Genomic DNA, 22,994 nt, shown 5'->3' on the forward strand with positions numbered 1-22,994 from the left:
CTATTAACAGAAATCTATAGAATTTTTTATCACTTTCCTTTTTTCTTATTTTGATAGATCTTTTTATTATTATGATTATTTGCTACAAACATTTTGAAATAAAAAGTATATTTGGGCCAAATTTTATGATTTTTTTTACCCTATTACCAAATCACATTACTTCATGTGTTTGCCAAGGTCTTCAAGCAAAAGAATAATGTAAATACTTAAATAAATAAGTTGCGTACCTCTATGCTTTTAATCCTATTCTCAGTGATATCTGAAATTCCAGTATGAACCAAAGTTGTTTTAATTTCTTTTTCCAGAGCTTGTATCTCATCCCACTTACTGAGTATTTCACACCTCTTCTTTTCAACCTTCTCAATAAGAGTAAGTCGGTTTTCATCAATTATATGTTTCTCAGATGATTCTGGAAATATTTTTTAAAACAAAGTATTACCATGTTTAATATCTCAGTTATTATTAATAGCATTATGTATTATTAACAATATTATGTATGCTATAGTATATATAACTATAAAATATAATTCAAACTCAAAGCATGTCAATAAAAATAATCTGACCCAAGAATGAGGGTATTCCTCCTTTAATTCATTCCTCTAATCAATACATATTTGTTGAACACATTTTTGTGCAGACACTGGGCTAGGTAGAAAGGTTCAATGGTGAATTAGCCCTTTCCAGAGTGTGTGATTTAGCAGTGCAGACCAACAAGAAACAACAAGAAAGTGACAGTGGCAGAGCAGAAGGTGCAACGGTAAGACAAAGCAAGAACATCAGACACAGCAGGAGGAAGGCTCGGGGATGACTTTGCCAGAGAAGTGTGGCTAGGTTGAGATACAAAGGATAAAGAGAAGTTAGACAAGCAGAAGGGTTTTGGAAGGGAGCAGAAGACAGAATTTAGACATTGAGGGACAATCCTAGGAGGGAAACGGGGGGCAGATCTGAGAAGACTTGTGACCTATGTTAAGAAATCGGTCAAAGATGTTGAGGGCTTTTAATACGGGCAGAGACACAATCAGACAATGATCACTGTCTCCAGTGAAATTGTGTCCTGAAAGTGGATCAGACAGCACAAGACTAGAATCAGAAAGACCTATTGGGAAGCTATGGCAATCATTCACACAGGTTGATCGGGTCAGGGTATGTATTAGTCTGTTTCACGCTGCTGATAAAGACATACCTGAGATTGGGCAATTTACAAACAAAAGAGATTTAATTGGACTTACAGTTCCATGTGGCTGGGGAAGCCTCACAATCACGGCAGAAGGCAAGGAGGAGGAAGTTCCATCTTACATGGATGGCAGCACCCAAAGAGAGAATGAGAAATACGCAAAAGGGGAAACCGCTGATAAAACCATCAGATCTGGTGAAACTTATTCACTACCATGAGAATAGTATGGGGGAAACTGTCCTCATGATTCAATTGTCTCCCACCAGGTCCCTCCTACAACACATAGGAATTATGGGAGCTACAATTCAAGATGAGATTTGGGTAGGGACACAGAGTCAATCCATATCAGAATAGTACTCCCAGCATGAAGAGAATTGAACAACAACAACAAAAACGATTTAGGAAATAGAAAAAGAAAATAGACCTTAGTAATTGACTAGATCTGGCAATGTAGAGAAGGCAATGTCAAAAATAAGCCCTAGGTTTTAGCTCAGTTGTAGCCAGAAAGAAAACAATGAGTTCAATGAAGCATGGAGGTAAGAAAGAACTTGGTTTCAATCCCACCTTGGCCACTTATTTCAAGCTGTGTTGGAAGAGGTTGAGGGGTAGGAGAGTGAAAGTTGCCTGGCACATGTTCTATGGCTTTCATCTCCATGTGTTTGGTGATACCATCCATTGAAATAGCCAGGGGATGCCAATTTAGAGAAGGAGATGATGAGTTTAATCTCGGACATGTTGAAATACCTATGGGACACTCAAGAGTCCACGTCTAATAGGCACTTGGATATACAGATCTCAGGCAAAAAAGAAGGGTTTTTAGCAGGTAAAATAGATTTGGAATTTAAAAAAATGTTAACTCTTCCAAAGAAATGCTGGACTCCAAAGAATATCAACATTTAAGGAGTACAGAAAGGAAATGGAGACATCAAGTGATCCACTGCTAAGGCCAATTTGTCATCAATCAGCACAGTTATATACTAATTAGAGTGGTGAGACTTAATTTTTTGAGAAAAAAACAATTACTACTTTTCGATGGGAACAAAAGAGTTAGAAATATTAATAACCCTTCCTGGGAGATAGTAAACAAGGTGGAAGCAACAGCCATCATTCAACTTTGCCAAATTTGGAAGAGGAGAAACTTTGACATTAAATTTTGAAATTCGGGGAAATTAAGTAGACACATGATGAGCTAGCTGAGGGGATAGAAATGGTCATAGTTAAGCTTCTACACAAACTGAAAGAAACTACAAAATAAAGTATTTGTTCTCCACCTTAACCTAAGCTGAAGGTTTCAGCCCAAAACCATCAGCTGAGTTCAAAGAGTCAAAAAGGAGTGTCAAGCCCAGGGAATGACCTCCACCTCACCCTTTTCTACCCTCAAGACATAACTATAGGGAAAGACTGAGGTATGAAAATGGGGACATTCCACAGCAAATGTGTATGATTGGAGGAGCAGGCTCCTGAGATAGAAAGCTTTGGGAAAATAATAAAGCAGGAAGAACCAGGGGCACCAGGTTTGTTCCATCGCAATGAAAGAGTGATGGGAACAGTGGGCTAGGATCAAACACGAAGAAAGATTACTAGAGTTCTGGAAAGTTAGTCACTGCATCTTATTTTTATTAATCTTTGCCATTTTTTTATTAGTGGCTAGCAGTAAAGTAAAGCCCTTAAGTTTCTGTTTTTTTGTTTTTTTGTTTTGTTTTTAAATTGTGGGCCTGTTTTAAGAGAAAGCAAGGAAACAGAAAATACCAAGCATGGGTCCTATTTCACGTCTGTGAGAGGAACTCTACAAAGAACGAACAACGTGGTGGAAGAAGGAGGGAAGCAGGTGACCTCTGAGCCCTGAGAAGGGATGGAAGGAGAAGCAGAGTCAGCCTGGGACAGAGAACAGGCGGGACAAGGGGATGCAAATCAGGCGACAAGAAACCTGTGCAAGATCCAGCAGTGTTAACAGCACCCGTGCTGCTCATAGGTAGAAAAGAGGAAACAGGCAGCAGGGGGAAAAAGGCGGTAAAAGCACTCTGGCAAGGATCTTCGAGGCCAAGCTCTACTAAGAATTCAAAACAGGATAGTCCTGTGAGCATATCCTACCAGACGCTGAGAAAAAATATCTAAAAACAGAGTATGAGTGAGTGTTTAACAAACTCGGAGGGAAAATCGCATTTCATTTAAAGTTGGAAAACAGTCAAGGTTAATGAGCAAGATACTTAAACTTATTTTTATCATATAATTGCATTCTAAATTGTATACATTCAAAATAATTTTAATATCTATTTTGTAAAATGTTAATATCTATTTCATAAAATATTCATAAAATGCAATTAATTCCTCATGAAATGCGTATTTTTCCTCACAAGTAATAATAAAAAGATGAAGAACAAACAGGCAGTCACCACCACGTGCCAGGCCCTGTGATCTTGGGTGATGTGGGTGAATACGTTGAATTCTCGCAACAAAACTCAGAGGGAGCATCAGCATCTTCCAAGTTGACAGACAGGCAGCCACACTGCAGCAGCTGAAATAATGAAGGTCACAGCAAAGCACCCATAAGGAAGGACATCACACAGACACCTGCCTGATCGTTCCTTTGCAGACTGCAGCAATGCCAGCTCCATCTCCAGTTCACTTCTGAGTCTACAATGTGAGGATAAACAATAGGGAAATATTAGATCCCCATTATATCTTTTTTCTTTTGTCTGGGTTACACCACAAGTCTCTTACAGTTGAGAAATTAAAATAGATCTGCTTACTTTTAACACAACAGATACTCTGAAGATATTTATTAAATGACAGCCTAAATCAGTCAAGTTAAACAAAATAATACTTTCTTACCAAGATTGCATAAGCCTTTAAAGAGTTAGTTAATTTAAAATAAATGATTTCCTGTAGAATTTATTGGTATTTTTTTGTTAATGCAATTGCTAAGAAGGAAGAAGGCAAAAAAAATTTTTTTTAAATAATTTTAAAAAACGTAGCATTTTACACTCAGAGGCAAACAACATGTTAAGGGCTATGGAAAGACTTTCCTGATGCTGAAATACACTGCATCTTTCCTGTGTATTATTATTCTGTGCAACAGATACGATTTACAAATTTCACTATGTTTAAATTAAAAATAAAATACAAGAGGCCGGGTGTGGTGGCTCATGCCTGTAATCCCAGCACTTTGGGAGGCAGAGGCGGGCGGATCACGAGGTCAGGAAATGGAGACCATCCTGGCTAACACGGTGAAACCCCATCTCCACTGAAAATACAAAAAATTAGCTGGGTGTGGTGGTGGGTGCCTGTAGTCCCAGCTACTTGGGAGGCTGAGGCAGGAGAATGGCATAAACCCGGGAGGCAGAGGTTGCAGTGAGCCGAGATCATGCCACTGCACTCCAGCCTGGGAGACAGAGCCAGACTCCGTCTTTAAAAAAGCAAAAAAAACCCAAAAAAAACAAAGTAAATAAATAAGTAAATAATTCAAGAAACTTTAAAAAACAGAAAAAAACCTCCTTGTTTCCTCTGCTTGGTTCAGAGTAACCTACATCAACTATCTTATGTTTTATAGATTTAAAGAGAAAACAAAAAGGAGTCTAACAGGTATTACATATTTTGAGGACAACACTGTGATTTGATTTAAAACATCCACATGCAAATAATTTAAAGCCAAATGTCTGCAAAGGGCCTAACAGTTTAAGAGTTTTACACATATTAGTTCTTTTCATCACAGATTAAGAGAGAAATAGGGTGGTTATTATGACCCTCAATTTTAAGAAACTGGAGCCAGGCGTGGTGACTCATGCCTGTAATCCCAGCACTTTGAATGGCCAAAGCAGGTGGATCACTTGAACCTAGGAGTTGGAGACCAGCTTGGGCAACATGGTGAAACCCCAGCTCTACTTAAAAATAATACAAAAATTAGTCAGGTGTGGTGCCTGTGGTCCCAGCTACTTGGGAGGCTGAAGTAGGAGGATCTCTTGCACCTGAGAGGTTGAAGCTGCAGTGAGCCATGATCATGCCACTACACTCCAGCCTGGGCAACAGAGCAAGACCCTGTCTCAAAGAAAAAAAATTTAAGAAACTGGGGATTCAATGGATTAATAATAATGATGAAAGTCTTTTCAATATATATAGTACGAAAGTTTTATTTCCAGAAAATTTTTACATATTATAGTTTTAAATATTACTTAGGTTTTTGTTCTATTGCTTTGTTTTTCTTCTTCAGGGACTTTAATTATACGTGAATTGGACATTATTTCCTTATGCTCTATTTCATCTACTTTTTCTGACTTTTTATTTCTGTATCTCATTTACATTCTTTTAAATATTTTTCTACTTTTTCCCAATGCCTCTTATTATGTTTTCATTCAAAACTATTCTTCCTTGGGCATTTCAGAATATAGTCTTGACCTATGATATAATTTTGACTTTTTCAACTATTTTTTCCTCGGTTTTTATCTTGTTTTATTTCTTCTTTATTGTTGTTGATTTCTCTCCTCAGTTTTTAAATTTATGACTCAAGATTGTTTTCGTGTCCTGAAATGCTCTTTGGGAACATGTAATTTAGCTTGGAGTGCTGTGCTACAGTTTTCTTCTTGTTCAACTTTACTATTATTATTCCTTGGTAAGGCAGGGACTTTCATCAGGTAAATCATTTGGATTCTCATTTTCTGTTCTTTTCTCATAGTAGTTTGTATAGACAAAGATTGTTTACACCTCTGCATTTTTGCGGGCTGGACTAGTGATTTGGAGTAGTATGTGAGATTGCTAATTCAAATGGATACTTTTCCATCAGTGTAGCAATTTATACTATTTTATTATTGATTTATTGTTTTTTTGGTGCTGTTTTGATTTCCTTCTATAGTCCTGGATACCTTGCTTGTTTAGAGGGGAAAAGGACAGTATGTGGAAGGGTTGTGTGCACCCTGATTTTCCTCTTTTTATAGGTTTCTAAATTTTCCTTTCTTGCTCCCTATTGCCTTCACTGGACATTTCTAAAGGATGCTGCTCCCTTTCCCTTAACCCCCTTCTCACATGTATTATTACCATTTCAAAGTTGTTTTCTCACTTCTACCCTCTCCCAAGTAACCCCACCCCACCCTACCCCACCACACCCCCACCACCACACCCCTGCCATCATAGTCAATGCTGCCATCAGCCCAGCAGGACAGTTGTGTGTCTTTCTCACTTATGTGGATTCTCTCTCTGGAAGTGGTTTTGGAACCATTTTAGGCCTCCATCTATCTCCACTGTTCTCTCTTCCATGAACTTTTCCCAAAACCTCACTTGCTCTCACAAACAAAGCTTTGCAGCAGGAACATGGCAACTGGTTCACTGCACTGAATGTTTTCTTTCCTATTTTCAGTCATTTTTAAACTTTGGATGCATTTGCAATGAATTCAGTTTTTTGTTGTTGTTGTTGTTGTTTTCATTTTTTTTTGCCTTGGCATTCACTTTGAACAGAAGTTTAATTTTCTCACTCCAGAAGCAGGGCTCAGTCACCATTGCTTGACACACTTTCTCGTGCTTCTCCTCCTCCCAGTGCCTCAAAATGGTCAGTTCAGATATCTGCCTTAAACAACCACCTCCCAGGGATCACCCACTATGAGACAGCTAAATACAACCTACTTTCCTCAACCCACTGAACCCCGCACCCTGTATGGGCCATGAGAATATGCTGCAGTGACCCAGAAAGCACTCTCCATCACAGTGTGACCCCACAGAACTCGTGCCTTCTTGCCCTAAACCCACTGATCAGAATTCCCCATGGAAAACCTGCTTGGGTCCCGCTCTGGACCCAAACAAAAGACTTGGTTCATCGGTCCTCACTCTTTCTCTTGCTCCCCTACCTGCTGGTGGAGCGAGTGTGTTTCAGGCAGCTCCCCACTTCCTACCACCCCTGAGAGGTATGCTGCCTTCTTTTCTCTGGGATCTGTAAGTAACAAATCTGCTATTTAATGTGCTTTGTTCTGTGGCCTTCTCTGTGCCTCACCTGATGGACACACTTGAATGTCACCCTTTACCAGCCAGGGCTCCCCTAGAGACTGGCTATCTTGGTAGGAATAAACTAGATACACACCAGACAACAACCACGAGGGCTTCTGCCAGTATAGTCAGGTTTCTTGTGAGAGGAATATCTGGTCACAGGTCAGACACTTGGACATTAAGCCTGAAGGCCAGGATGAAGACACATCCCATGAAGGGTACCCTGAGAATATCCTCCACCAGCCCCCAAAGCTCCATCAGGGGAGGGCTAGAGTTCATAGCCACCCTTGTGAGAGAGACCTTAAGACCAAATTGGAGGCCAGGTGTGGTAGCTCATGCCTGTAATCCCAGCACTTTGGGAGGCCGAGATGGGTGGATCACTTGAGGTCAGGAGTTCAAGACCAGACTGGCCAACACAGTGAAACCCTGTCTCTACTAAAAATACAAAAATTAGCAGGGCGTGGTGGTACACACCTGTAATCCCAGCTACTCAGGAGGCTTGAACCCGGGAGATGGAAGTTGCAATGAACTGAGATCACCCCACTGCACTCCAGCCTGGGTGACAGAGCAAGTCTCCATTAAAAAAAAAAAAAAAAAGAACAAATTGGAGCAACAAATACAACAGTTCTCTGTCTTCTGGTTACACTAGAAGCCAAATTTTGTTTTTTGGTTTTGTTTCTTGTTTCGTGCTCTTGAAGATATTTTGAATGTTGCAGATTTCCTTTAATCTTTTTTCAAATCATACAAAGAGTATGCCCTATCCAATTGTTATTCGACCCCGGAAAATGATACAGACAGGTTATATTAGAAGAGCTTTGTAAGTTAAAAAACAATAGGGGCATTCATATAAGGTGTCTTAGATCTGCAGCCCTCTCGCCTATCAGTCAGTCTTCAGGGGACCACCAGAAAAGACAGGCAATTCCTTCAGAAACCTGCCCAAACTCCCCCCATGGACACACCATACTTAGCAGAATGTCTTAGTCACATACGTGATGGTCTGTAGAAATAGCCAGATGACAGGCATGATATTAGCAAAAGTAGCATGTTTTCAGCAACGCAGAAATCAATGTAACCGTAGGCTTGTCACATCGGTTTCAGACCTTGTTACGGAAGAATCTAAACATAGATCAGATCCGTCCCTCATGCCTCACCTATCATTCTGCTCCAGGGCTGCTTTTGTGGCTGTCACGAGCATCCTCAGCTCTTCCCTGGCGAGATCCATGTCCGCCGTCTTCACCGGCCTCTGCCCCAGCGCCTTGAGTTGAGCCAGAAGAGCCTAGGCAGGACCAGGTGCATGAGGTGAGACAAGCACACAGGGAGTGCGGGAGGACTCCCTTTCTTATTTGTCATTAATGCGTTTTCAAGGTGCCCTGGGTTAACATATACGTTCTAGTTAAAATAGGTAAATTGGGAGGATTTAAGGGAGGGAGGGCCGTTGGGGGAGGGATGGCCCATCAGTGAAGTTCCCGGTAAAATACCTTTTTCAGTATGTTATAAGTTTATTTTTCTAAGACATGGAAAGATGGCAGGGAATTTCCCTGTTGGCCCGTGTTGGGGGCAGGACATACTGGATAAATTCCTGGAGGCACATTGTCAGTGGCCCCGCAATCGTTTCCTCTACGTGAATGAGAAGCCATGTGAATGTGCTTGCCATCTGCAGATGTAAAGCAGTGCTGTGCTCAAATGGGGAGCAACAGAGATCTCTGCTTCTTAGGGGATGGGTTGCCAGGGTTACAGACACAGAAAGAGGCATCCAGGGCCCTGCTGGCCTGGGAATTTTTTCATGCTCACATTTGACCGAGACAGGGACGTATGCCACTTATGACTCAATCTCAAAACGTTAAGGAACAAGGTAAATTCCCCACTGGAGGCTTTGCTCATTCTTGTGAAGACAAAGGCTGCTTCTGTGTTATGAAAAGGCTCAGCACAAAGAAAATGGTACTCACATCTTATTTTACATGAAGAAGCAAACTAGAACTGATCTCCTTGCAATGCTGTGATCGTTTGCTCATGTATAAAAGAAGCAACTATCTTTCCTAATTTATGAAGTAAAATTAATCTTTAAAGTGTATTGAATTCAAAATACCAAAGTTATCTTAGCTATCTTAGCTACAGTGTTAGATTTTCTTAGGTTTTATAAGTGATAGAGTTATTCCTGCAGTATATTTTCTTATTTGACCAATCACATGTTTAACCCGACCCTGGAAGGGAACACCTGGAACGCTGTCACCCGTTAAACAAAGAGATCATGGGGTTTGAGTCAGCTTACAGCACACCAGCCATCACAATGCATTCTCAGTGATTTCGCCAGGATAACGGCTGGACAGTGGTTTTTGGAAATTACTGGCAGAGAACCATTTATATTCCCAATTTATACATAGATAGTTATGTCGCTTGTTTGGGAGTATAAATAATGCTATGCCAATCAAAAGGAAAGTTCTTTATCAATAATGTTATTAAGGCAGTATAAAACTCATCTATAACAAAGAACATATCAGCTATTCTAAATTATGGGGCACACATGGGGCTTCTTGGATTCAGAAAGGTTTCCACTGCTCATGAAATATGAAGCTATGGATAAGCAGGCTCTATTCAGGCTCTTTGTGATCGATCGTCACCTCGTACTGTGCTGCAGGCTGGGACTCCAGGAGCGTTGCCATGTAGAGTTCATATTCATCCTGTACAGAAACAAACAAAGGTCCACTGGCCATGTATGAGGAGGCCACAGTGCAGGTGTTTCACGTGTATAAATAATATGGAAGTCAAGAATGTTCATTTAGATCATTTCAGAAAAATATAAAATGTTCCCACAATGCATTAAACAGTATACATGCTCACATTGATAAAATCACACCATCTTTGAAGCGTATTTGAGCATTAAGTATTGATTACCTCAGAATATCATAAAATACCATACAATAAAATATAAAATATTGAGGCAATCTCTGCCTCCCGGTTCAAGCGATTCTCCTGCCTCAGCCTCTGAGTAGCTGGGATTATAGGCATGTGCCACCATGCCCAGCTAATTTTTGTATTTTTAGAAGAGATGGGGTTTCACCATGTTGGCCAGGCTGGTCTTGAACTCCTGACCTAAAGTGATCTGCCTGCATCAGCCTCTCAAAGTGCTAGGATTACAGGCATGAGCCACAGCACCCAAAAATCACTTTCATCATGAAATTGCAACAAGCCTATAATTCCATAAGGATTCAAATAACATTACACATGTAAAGTTAAATTATTAATTTATTAGAATTATAATTAAGTTATATAAAATTTATAAAAGGTTATGCATAATTAGGAAGCTTTAGTGGGAAAATATGGGTTTGAGGAATGAGTTAACTGGGTGTTGATTCCACATGGCCCCTTACAATTTACGTGCCTGCAGGCAGATGACCTCGAGTCTCTGGGAGTGATGGTCCCTGTCTGTAGAAGGGAGCCTGTGATACCTAGCAGAATTTCAGTGCGGCTTGAGATCATTCATGTACACAGAACCTCATGCAAGCTTCTCAACTGTTATGCTGAAGATGTATGTTTCTTACCTTAACTTTTTTCAAGAGATCACCAAATATCAAAGAACTGTTACAAATATCTTCAAAGACTTTTCCAAAGACGTGCAGTCTGTTGAACTGCTGGGGGCTGCACGTGCAAATTTTCTGGAGCTCCTGGAGGAAAAACAGAGTCAGCCCATTTCAGGGTGGCTTCATCTTTCTTCCAGAACCGAATTTCTCAGGAGTCAGTGAGGACACAGCTGCCATCACCCTGGCGAGTGGGCGGGGCGGCACAGGGGGCCAGTCTCGGGGGTTCTGATCCCTCCCACCAGTTGCTGAGCTTCTTTGTTTCCCTGGTCACCCAAGATGCGGGATTTTTTTAAAAAAATCTTTTCTTCTTTATTGCCTCCCTTGCTCCCCGTGCTCAAGCATTCACTCTCCGCCTCCACAGTCCCCAAAGGCCCTTTCTCTCTTCCAACCCCAAGGCCTGGCTGCTTCCTGGGGACCTGCTATTTTCTTCTCTTTCGTGCATCGTCCCCATTTGGAGGTGATGCCTCCAGTCAGCTGTTCTCCTTTGAGTCGGCAGCCCACTGTAGATCTTCCCCTCACACCAGCACTTTCTGTACACATGTGTTGCCTGGGCATACCTCAGGGCATGACAGTGCCCGTCAGCTCTCCCTCTGCCCTCACGGTTCTTCCACCGTCAGCCAGGCAAGCCCTCTCTCAGACCCCTCTGCTGACCTACGAACATCTGATTTACTGTTGCAGCCACATGGCCTCCAATGCGTCCTCTATGGGCCTCCCCCAGCTGACCAGTTCCCAGAAGGCGCCCTCCTTCATTTCACCCAAACTGTCCCCATTGAAGGTGCTAATGCTCTCGGCACCTGGTACAGTGCTGCATCCTGCCTGGACGTATCCGGGAAGCCTCAGAGGACGAGCCTCTCAGCTCACCGTCGTGGCTGTCCCTGACCCAGAGCACTGCGCCCAGAGGCTGCACCAAGAGCACTGCACCGAGAACACTGCACCGAGAGCACTGCACAGAGAGCACTGCGCCCAGAGGCTGCACCAAGAGCACTGCACCGAGAACACTGCACAGAGAGCACTGCACCGCGAGGTCTGCACCGAGAACACTGCCCCAAGAGCTATGCCCCGGAGTTCTGCCCCGAGAGGTTTGCCCCAGAGCTGTGCCCTGAGAGCACTGCACCGAGAGCTATGCCCTGAGAGCTCTTCCCTGAGACCACCGCAGGGCTGCCCTCCTCACCTGCTGCAGCTTTCTCTCGTGGCCCGCGGCCGCCTTGCTCCCAGTGAAGTCCTTCTTCAGGAGATCTTGCTTGGCGAGCACTTCCTTCTGGAAACGCAGGAACATCCTGTACCTGTCTGCGCTGGTGGCTCCGGCCAGGTAGGAGCTGACATAGTGGTGCCGGTCCCTGGTGCCTCTGGACCCGGCCTCCTGGTAGCACAGCACCTTCAAGTCGGGCAGCCGGAGTTCTTCCCTCCTGCGCCATCCGGGAGGGCCCCGTCCAGGAGGGCCTCCTTTCTTTTCTTCCTTCCCCTCCCTGACAGCCTCCACTGGAAGGAAATCCTCCTCTGAAGTGTGGGAAAGAGAGGCCTGGGGGTTCAGGTACCTGAACAGCGGGGTGTCCTGGGCCTCACTGGGGACCAGCGCCGTGTGGATGGTGAAGTGGGCCAGGGCCTCCTTCATGCTCGCCACCTTCCCTGCGGGCGGCTCTCCCACCTCAGAGGCGCGCTCCCCCTTGGGCCGGTGGGCATTGGGCCAGTGCTGTAAGATCGTCTCCGGAGGCCGGTAGAGCTTGTTGGGGTTCAGGTGTCCAGAGATGTAGAGGTAGACGTCGTCCCGGTGGTCTTTCTGAAGCCGGTTCAGAAGTTTCTTCAGATTACACAGGGTCTTCACGCCTGGCGTCTCGCAGTGCTTCCACTTCAGGTACACTGGTCAGAAAAGAAAAGGAGGCTCTTAGGGATCGCTCTTAGTTCCACAGTAAGTCAGCTGGTGCACTGGCTGAGAGGCGTAGCCCCTGCCCAAAAGAGGGTCTACAGAGAAACAGACGAACAGAGTACATGGCCCAGCCCTTAAAAGTCAAAGACATCCGTGCCCGGTCCACTGTGCTGCTGCAGGTGAGAGGCGCCCAGGCCCCCAGGATGTGCAAGTCAACCCGAAAGCTCAGGACCCTCAAAGCCAATAAGAAAAAGACAGAATATCTTGATTTGGCAGAGTATTTCTTACAATATTAGCAAAGGCTCTGAAAGAAAAGTGTACAATCTTAATTATAATTCTTAATGATGATGCTTAAAGATGTCTTCTTTAACGTATTTCACATGCCGGGGAATTCAGAAAGGGTTTGGGGGGTATTCTCACTTAATGCTAAACTGTCTCAGCAGTCCCTGACTAAACCTCTCAATGACCAATGGCACACACACCTCTTCCTGCAGCATCCCCACAGAGCCAACCCCCAGGGCTTTTGAACCGCAGTTGCCTCCTCTGCAACATCAGAGTCATCATCTCAATCAAAATTGTTGATTGACACCCAGATGGAACCACTTTTGGCAAAGAGGCACATGGCCTGGAAGAGACACTTCATAAATTCTACCCATTTTTGCTGCAGGTCTATAGTACAGGTAACATGTTACTGAATACTTCAGATAGAACAAGAGCAGCCCAGATTTGCCCCCTTCATTTGCTGTTTTCTAACCTAAGAAGGAGAGTTTCTTTCTGGGACACTGTGTACTGTGATGGCCAAAGGGCAGCAGGCCCATCCATACCCTCCTCAGAGAAACTTCCTCTGTCCATTGAGAAGCAAACCATCCTTCCCTGAGTCAACCAAGGCGGCTGAATACTGGAGCCAATATTTTCAGCAGAGGGATGCTAGAGAATCGCCGCTGTTGATCAGCTTAGTCCTTCAGAGCAACCACTTAAGAAATGATTAACAGAACAAATTCTCCAAGGCAACACTCATTGTAATTCGTCAAAGGCATGAACACTTAAAGCTCTAAAAGGCACCTTGTACCAACTTTATGGAAGATGGAAGAAGGAGGCGACTTCATTGCTGTTGTGTTATCCTTTGTTTATTTTATTTCCAAGAAGGATTTGAAGCCATCAGCAAGTCAATCAACACAATCATTTTCCCACTTCAAATGCTTTTTCTTTTGATTGTAGTAAGAGCTGCTCCAGACAGAAGTTTCCACTTCTGTCTGCCACGTTCTTGTAATATATGCCATGAATCCCCATCGTGGCAATAAATATTTTAATCATTTTCCCATCTGAAAACATTGTGTGTGTGTGTGTGTGTGTGTGTGTATCCTGCCTCTCTGCCTGAGAGAGAAAACAAACAAACAAAAAAGAAAGTTTTAAGAATTTATTGGAAATTATGACTCTTTTACAAAGATTTGAAAACAAATTTGCTGTCAGTAAAACCAAACCAAGTTTTGAATGCGTATTGAATAGGAACATGTAGTAATAGGTCTTAGGCTACATTTGGGTTAATACATATTGCCAAAATTTAGTATTAAACATTTTTAAACAGAGGTTTTTTATTTGTTTGTTTCTTTGGAAATGTATCCATCCCCCCACCCCCCCCCCCACCCCACCAACCCCAGAATAGGACAATAGGCCTTTAATATCAAAATTATTACAACTCAGGCTGGGTGCAGTGACTCACGCCTGTAATCTCAGCACTTTGGGAGGCTGAGGTGGGTGGATCACTTGCGATCAGGAGTTCGAGACCAGTCTGGCCAACCTGGCGAAACCTTGTCTCTACAAAAAATACAGAAATTAGACAGGCATGGTGGCGGGTACCTGTAATTACAGATACTCAGAGGCTGAGGCACCAAAATCGCTTGAACCTGGGAGGTGGAGGTTGCAGTGAGTCGAGATAGCACCATTGCACTCCAGCCTGGACGACAGAGTGAGACTGCCTCAAAAAAAAAAAAAATTTTTTTTTAATCACTGTCCCATGTTGTCAGATCTCTGGGAAACTGAGAATCCCATGGAAATTCTCCTTGGTCTCATTCTAGAACATTCATATTCCCTCTGCGTTTCTGCCCTCTGCCTTCTCTGCTCCTACCCTAAAGTCAGTGCACATCCTAGGAAATGTACTTCTGGAAAGACTTCCAAGAACAGAGCAGCAGGCCCAGACCCACAGGCTCTCTGCTGGAGGAGAGCGGGAGCCTCAGGACAAGCCTGGCCAGTGGGGGTCTGTCCTCGAGTCCTGGGCTCCCCTCACAGAACTCGTTGCAGAACTCACAAAGAGCGTCCATCACTCCCCTGTGTCCATCCTACCAGCCGGAGAATCTTTTCAGACTCCACTGAGATTGCAATCTGGCCTTTCCTGAACCCACGGATAAACATCTGTTGCCCCACGCTGCACTGTGTGCTTCAGGGGTGGGATGAATGTGAGCCCCCAGGAACCTGGAAATCCCACAGGGAGTGAGATGCAGACCCAGGGCCAGAGGGGACCTGAGCCCAAGGGAGAAGCACATGCCTCACATGGATTCTGTCTCAGGGTGAAATGTGGAAGCAGAATGATGGGACCCAGAGCTGGCCACCCTGACGCCAGGTCAGGGAAAGGGGACTTTACCAGCTTAATTCAGGTGATGGGCCTTAAAATAAAGTGATTAGTCTGGATGGTCAGGGCTCTAATCTAATCACGTGAGCCCCTAAAAGCAGAGAAGTTTCTCTGGCAAGAGTCAGAAGGGAGAGGTGGAAGAAAGGGGGTCAGGGAAGTTGCAAGGAAAGGAAGCTTCCAGACTCGCTGGATCCCAGGTGGAAGCCACAGGCCAGACAGAAGGCGACTTCCTAGGGCCAGGGCCCCTGCTGACAACCCACAATTCCCCCACCACAAGCGACAGGGTCATGCCAACAAGTCCACTGGGCCTGGAAGGGGTTCTTCCCCAGATCCCCTAGAAAGCAGCAAAACTGACCTTACCCTCGAGTCCAGCCTGGAGACAGCCTGAAGCTCTTTGTATACAAAGAAGAGAAAAGACAACTCCCCAAGGACTGAAAGACCCCTTTTTAAAATGACTCCCACTGTCTATTCCACAGCCGGTGTGTGGCATGCTGATTCAATCCCCACAACAGCCCAGGAGGTAGGCGCCGTCCCATCCTCCTTTACAGGAGGGGAAACTGAGGTTCAGGTGGTCAGATGGTCAGCTGCCTCCAAGACCACGCTCTCAACCTGCCCACTCACCTGTACATGAAGAGCACTAAATGCATTCCGACATCACACAATAAAATTTCTTTTAAATCATTTTCTTGTTGAGACTGCTTTGCTCAGTCTAACAAGTTTTCTCTCTGCCCAAATTTCGTCTGAATCAGTCGGTAGTCCTGTTTCAGTCCCAGCCCATGGCGGGTGGTGGGAAAAAGCGAAGGCTTCGAAGTCAAAAGACCTGTGCTTACCTCCCCATAGACTCCCATGCGTAAAATCACATTAATAGCACCAGCCTTCAGGGCCACGGAGACAAAATAAAGGACTTCTGACTTGATGAATGTGGACGCGCTGAGGTTTGTGGTCATTTATAGGAGCGCGGAAAGGCAGCATGCCAGGGAATGCTCTGAAGTGCGGCTTTTTAAAATCACGCTCTGAACAGCCTGCAACCTGCCGCTTCGTCCCTCCTCCTCCTCCTCCTCCTCCTCTTCAGGCTTCCAGAGACTCCAACACAAGGCGCGTCCGTCCGCGCAGGTCCACACTCGCTGGCTCCCACGCCCACATGGCGCGCACCCCCCACCTCTGTGCTTTGCGCGCTGGTTTCAGATTCTCTGAGGAGGCAGCACAACCCCAATCCAGTCCTCAGCCCTAGTGACCCTGGAGCCGGCGTGCAGCCACCAGAAAAAGATTTTCACATTTCAAATCAGTCTTCAGAAGCCCATCCCTCCACAATTGAACATCAAGCAAATCTCACAAGCCAGCAAGAGCCGCTTCAGGCCACTTACATTCAGGCTCCCGCTCCTGCGCCATCGCTTCCTTCCCTCCAGCTGCCTGGGCTGGGCTGTCGCCGTGGAAACCACAAACATTCTAAGCCCTCCTTGGCTTCCTTCACTGCTGAGCAACCAGGCACAGCCCCTGCTGCGGAACCTCCCCCCAACTCCTGCCCTCTTCTGTGCCTTCTGGAACAGAGAGTATTGGTGATTGCTTGCTTGTTTTACTTTTTTTTTTTTTTTTGGTTAATAATTTTTTAAATTTTAATACAGTCGGTGCTCTTTGTCTGGGTTCCACATCCACAGATTCAACCAAGCACAGATTTAAAATATTTGGAAAAAAGTTTTAAATTAAAAATAACAATACAGCAATAAAAATACAAATAAAACTATAGTATAACAATTACTTAGATAGCATTTACGTTGTCTTAAGTATTACAAGTAATCTAGAGATGATGTAAGGCATATGGAAGGATGCATATAGGTTATATGGAAATACTACATCATTTTATATAAGGGACTATAGCATCTTTGGGTCTGAGCATCCGTGGTGGTCCTGGAACCAGTCCCATCCCCCATACAATACTGTAAATAAAACATTTGTTTTTAAAGGTACATCAGCATTATGAAATAAGTGAAACACTTTCCGTGATCTGAAAAATATCAAAGTATCCTCGCATTCCCTAATTCCTTTCCAAAGCCCAGGGGGCAAAAGGTAACTGGTCTTCAGGCATCTGCTATAGAAATGTGCAGGTTGGACAGTGCGTAACCCACCCAACTGCACCTGGAGATCCAGCACAGAGTAGGTGCCAGTCACGAAGTGATCATTTAGTCACTTTTTATTATTATCTATGTATTTTCTAGTGGGGAATTGAGATCCTGTGGGGTAATTTGCCCAAGGTCAGTTAGCAGCCAGTGGAATTTACAGATGTGTAAGTGCACACCTGTATGACTGCAAAGTCCATCCTCTCTCCTCAGGCGATCCCATGTGCCAAGGGAGGGAAAAGCTAAAACCTCTATCTTTGAAAACTGTAATTCTGTTTATATGTCTTGCAGCCAGAAAGAGAGTACTGGAAGGGCGATTCTACTGGTTCTTAGAAGTAACTTTGACGCCAACCCTCACTACTTACAGCTCTGAAATGAGAAAGACGGTGATGTAGGCGTTACTGGTTGTGAGGATGGAATTACACGGTACTGTGAATGAGGGGGGCACACAGTGTTTTTTGTTTCTTTGTTTCTGTTGATGCTGCCTATTAGTTCAAACTGCACCATTTTGTAATCCCAGCCCCATTTTGCAGACCCTGGTCAAAGTGAAATATTCCACGGGGGTCGGACCACGAGAAATGTCCTGCCCAACCACCTGACTTTCTTATTATCCCCTGCCCGGCAAAGCCCCAGCTGAAGGAACATCCTCATCATATCCTCTGCTGGGCAAAGAGCCAAGGAACATTCTATCACATGCCCCCAAAACAGGAACATTCTATCACATGCCCCCCAAAACAGGAACATTCTATCACATCCCCCCAAAAACAGGGCCAAACCACCTTGTCATGGAGCATCTTATCAACATCTTCTGGGAAGCAGGCTATACCCCCTAGTCCCCTCCCGCCCAGGCCTATAATTGCCCCAGCCTATAAGCGGCGGTCAGCACTGGCATTAACCTGGTCCCCCGTCTCTGCAGGTCTTAGGCTGGACATAGAACCCGAATCGCTGGAGAGCTGCCAATTATCTCTCTTTAACCCTTGCCTTCCCTTCCAAACATAACACTGGACAGATACTTGAAACATGAACATTCTGGAAACCAAGAAGCTGCCAGGACCCTCACCTGCTCAGGTGGCTTCATCACCAGGTGCATTGGAATTCCACCTGTGAAAAGGTTACCGGAGTGCTTACTGCTTGTCTCTCTGGAATGTGCATGGTAGTTAGGCATCTTAACTATGACAGAAAGGTCGACATGAAGATGCCCAAGCTGCGTAAGGATGTCTAGGTATGGGCACCGGAGAGGAAATGCTGTGTGCCCCTCGCCTGCAGTTCGTTATAAAGTAGGCTCACATGGGCAGCGGAGAGGAAACACTGTGTGCCCCTCACCTGCAGCTCGTTATGAAATAGGCTCACATGGGCAGCAGGCCAGGTTTTTAGAAACCAACAATTAGAGATGAGGAGATGAGCCTCTACGCTCAGAACTCCTTAGTAAACTAGTCAATCTCATAACTTCTAAAATAGTCCATCGCTTCCACACTGCGCAGTCAGGCAGAGAGGTGACAATAGGTGTTCTCCACTTTTCTTTCACAGATGGGCAGGAGGGACAAAGGGCCCCTCTGCTGGCCTTGGGAGGGATAGTGATGAGGGGTGCATCCCACCACGAGAGCTGCTCAGCTCTGGGGTTCAGCCTGTGCTACCCTCACTCCTGCTCCCTAGCGCAGACATTATATGGAATTGCAGAGTATTGGTTTTGATCAAAAGAAAATAATTTGTTTTTAGGGCCTCAGTTTCTCCCAAGTCATCCCTTATGGCAGAACACAAATGCAGTTAAATTAATTCATCCACCCCTTACTTATATGCTATCAAGATCAGAAAGTCAATGATCAAATCAATATCAGGCCTTAAAAGCCCACTTGTGGCTCTCCTATTGCTAAATATTTCATCAAAGCATTTGAGGCAGAAACATACTTAACGACAACATTATCAGCGTAATGAATTGATGTGCCAGAAACACACTGGATCTTCCTTGAGGCCAGACTTCTATGTAGAAATGGCCAAGAACTACTCAGCAGGCAAATTGCGCCTGCACATATTTCAGTGACTATGGCTGCTGTTTTGCTTATCCACTCCAGATAGCGCTTGAACACATCCTAAAACACTTGGCCACTGAATGCAACCCAAGGGTGAGGCCATTCTACCATCCCAACTAATCCATGCATCCACCCGTCCTTTCATCCTACCCCTCATTCCAGAAAAAAATTAAAAATTAAAAATCTTTGTCTACTATTGTTTCTTTGCTAGGACTGCAGAAATGCACAACGAATCCCTTACTTTAAAAATGCTCGGTGAAGAGGAGACCGCTGGGGAGTAAAATGCAGTGTGATGTGAGCAGCAGTGGAGATGGGCGTGGACCGGCAGAGGAAGGAGTGAAGGATTCTCATCTCATGGGCTGCGGAGGCTTCCAGAAATACCACCTGGTCCAGGTGTGCAGGATGGGCGAGCGGGAGTTCCTTGTCAATCATGGGGGAGGGTCGGGGAGCATCAGTCAGAAGAACTGATGGGTTCCAAAAGGGAAGAGGTCACAAATTAGTGATTCCAGTTACTGCTTTTCAGCTATTAGAATCTGCTGTGCAAAAACGAACCGACTTGCAATAACTTAAAACATCTTTGTGCTTCCTAAGCTCTGGAGAAACTGAATAATGCTTTTAAGAAATTTTAGATAGAATGCAAAGCAAATGCTGGCCTGGCAGGAGGATGTGGGGTTGGGGGTGGGATGAGAATTCTTGGATGGGGCAGGGGCAGAGTCAGGAGGAAGTTTCAGTTTGGTCCTGAAGATGGCTGAAGAGTCATCAAGAGCCACTGAAAAATGTTTTACAGAGTAGGGTATCATCACTTCTTTCTAGAGAAATGACTGTTGCTATACTTCATAGAGAATGAAGGGAACAGGGCTAAGAGCCAAGAATGACATCTCCAGTTCTAGGCACGTAAGCAATGGTGGCTGGCAGTGACACTCCAAATTCTCCACCCTCCTCTTGATGTGTCAGGGAAAAGCCTCTCACCCATCCAAGGCCAAAGTGCTTTGCTCCTGGGCTCTCTTGCCCTCTTGCTTTTTCAAGGGCCCCGGTTCATTGGTCTGTTTTTCCATCTGTCTCTCTTTTCCTCTCCTCTCCTCTCTCTCACTCTCGCCATCTCTCTCTTGCATCATTCATCTTTGCTTTTCTATAGGAACATTTCTATCAGAAAACTAACATGTTCATTTTTCTCATCTCAAAAACACATATAAGCAAGACCTTTGCATTGACTCTACACCTCTCTAAGGCAGGTATTCCATACAACAGATCCAGGTCAGAGTCTGTCACAAGGAAGCTGTTGGCCAGCCTGCCAAGGAGGAGGAAACACGAAGCTCTCGGTCCACCTGCGTTCTCTGTGAGGGAGCCTCCTATGGCACTGTTATCTGTGGCACAGGTGGGCTATTTCCACTTATCCCAAAGCTTCTCCTGTGGAGCCTGGATTTTGCCCTAAAAGTAATTTTCTGCAATATAGCTTCATTTTTGGGTGGTATTTGAGGGCAAAATAACTATAAGACTCTGGAAGTTTGAAAAATGGATGAAGAAATGGTGCAGTCAGAACGCACCTTTTGAAGGGCTCCCTAACATCCCTTCCCCACCCCCCAACTCCCCAGCAAGTCTCTTTCCTCCTTTGGAAAGTAAAACAAACTTCATTCAATGACATTTGTGCATAAAAACTGCATTTCTTTATTTTCAAACAGTCGTTTATCACTCATCTACACCTGTTTCCAAAAGCTCCATTATTTTTTCAACTGTGAAAAAGATTTGGGCATCTTGGGTCAAGACAGGAGACATCATGATTCCCCCATTAAGTGAGAGGTATGTGGGTCATGAAAATCCCCCCAGCACACCCCATAGCCTCTGGTCACTCCCTTCAGAGACCACCCATCTGACCAGCTGCTTATACGACTTCCCACAGCCAGCCCGTGTAGACAAGAAAATTCACTCACACCATCTCTCCGTCCTCTCTCTTCCACCATGACAGCGGGCCACTCCCACTTCCTCCAGCTTGCTTTTTTCTCTTGGAAATCATTCCGTACTAGTGCATAAAGAGCACCTGACTTTTTACGTGGCTGGGCAGTGTTCCATTGTATGGCTCTACTGTGATTTATTCCAGCCACAGACCACTGATGGACATATAGGCTCTTTCCATTCTTCTGCTATTAAATCCCACTGCTGGTCCTCCAGTCACTTCCTGTGTGTGTGAATCTGTAGGTAAACACAGAACTTGAACACCTGGGGTGGAGTCGACAAGTTTGTGCCCATGGGATGTTGAGAAAGAGCATCAAATTGTTCTCAGAAGGGTTATTACAGTTTGCTCAATCCCAGCAGTAATGAGAGTGCCTGCTTCTCCACCTCTTCATTACCAGATGGCATTTTCAAACACAAAGTCACCACACTGTCTGATCTTTGCCAATACAAGGTTGCCAACAAGATGTCAAGAGAGAAGGAAAATCTACAATGAAACTGTGAAGGAAAAAAAAAACCCTAAGGTGTTATAAAAGTACATTGTAACTGCAGTGGTGAGTCTTAAACTATTTTACATAAGATGACCAGGGAAGGCCTCTATTTGATTCTTGTGGCTGCCATTATAAATAACCATAGACTTAGCAGCTTGAAAGAAACATGAATTTACTTTCTCACATTGCTGGAAGTCCAAAGTCTGAAATGGCTGTCACTGGCTAAAATCCAGGTGTGGGCAGTGGGCAGGGCTGCTTCCTCCTGGAGGCTACTGAGGAGAGTCCCCTTCGTTGCCTTTTTCGGCACCTAGAGGCCACCTGGTTCCTGGCTCCTGGGCCCTTCCTCCATCTGCAAAGCCGGCGAGGCTGGAAGAGTCTTTCTCACATCCCAGACACCCTCCTGCCTCTCTGTTCTCTCCTTTTTTTTTTTTTGCGATGGAGTCTCACTCTGTCGCCCAGGCTGGAGTACAGTGGCACCATCTTGGCTTGCTGCAACCTCCGCCTCCCTGGTTGAAGCAGTTCTCCTGCCTCAGGCTCCCAAGTAGCTGGGATTACAGGCACCCACCAGCATACCTGGCTAATTTTTGTATTTTTAATAGAGACAGGGTTTCGCCATGTTGGCCAGGCTGGTCTCGAACTCCTGACCTTGGGGAATCCGCCCGCCTCAGCCTCCCAAAGTGCTGGGATTACAGGCGTGAACCACCGTACTTGGCCTGTTCTCTATAAAAGGAGCCCTGTGATGGCACTGCTCCAGCCCAGATAGTGCAAGCTTGTCTTCCTATTTTAAGCCCAGCTGATCAGCAGCCCTGATCCCCCCTGCAGCCCCATATCTTCTCTGCCCAGTGACCTCACATCTTCACCAGTTCTGGGGATTAGAGTGTGGCGCCCTTTGACTGCAGCCTTCCAGAGGAGGTGACAAAGAGCCAGAGGAAGAGAATTCTTGGCATCAAGCTAGAGAATGTGGTGCAGACCTGACCCCCCTTTTCCAAAACTCCTGTGTGGCCTGACACTGGAGGTAGAGCATTGGCTAGGGATGGGGGAGATGGTTCAAATCGTTGTCTGTTTTTTGTTGTTTGTGTTTCATTGGTCTGATTTGTTTATGATTAGAGAGATTTGAGGGATCCCATGTTGAGGGAGTGGGGCCAGTGGAGTGAAAAATGTTGAAAGTCTGGGAAATAGGTGACATTTGATTTCATGACTTGGTAT

General features: G+C 44.9%; 1 protein-coding gene across 6 annotated transcripts in view; it reads right to left on the bottom strand.

Annotated features, from left to right (window-relative positions):
• The window catches only part of C6H6orf118 (chromosome 6 C6orf118 homolog), an 88,023-nt gene extending 71,339 nt beyond the window's left edge, over positions 1–16,684 (bottom strand). For 3 of the 6 annotated variants that reach the window (XM_063813647.1, XM_054686477.2, XM_009452357.5), the window contains exons 1-7: positions 16,574–16,640; positions 11,891–12,576; positions 10,681–10,803; positions 9,760–9,819; positions 8,293–8,417; positions 3,750–3,808; positions 228–409 (exon numbers count right to left, since the gene is read on the bottom strand). In XM_063813647.1, the coding sequence (XP_063669717.1) occupies positions 228–409; positions 3,750–3,808; positions 8,293–8,417; positions 9,760–9,819; positions 10,681–10,803; positions 11,891–12,576; positions 16,574–16,598 (1,260 nt within the window). In that variant the 5' untranslated portion in view covers positions 16,599–16,640. Of the gene's footprint in view, positions 1–227; positions 410–3,749; positions 3,809–8,292; positions 8,418–9,759; positions 9,820–10,680; positions 10,804–11,890; positions 12,577–16,039 lie in introns of all 6 variants that reach the window. The other 3 variants (XM_063813649.1, XM_063813648.1, XM_009452355.4) reach the window with 2 other exon arrangements.
• Positions 16,685–22,994: the final 6,310 nt, after the last annotated feature.

Source organism: Pan troglodytes, chromosome 5 (genome assembly GCF_028858775.2).
Source record: "Pan troglodytes isolate AG18354 chromosome 5, NHGRI_mPanTro3-v2.0_pri, whole genome shotgun sequence".
Lineage (NCBI taxonomy): Eukaryota > Metazoa > Chordata > Mammalia > Primates > Hominidae > Pan > Pan troglodytes.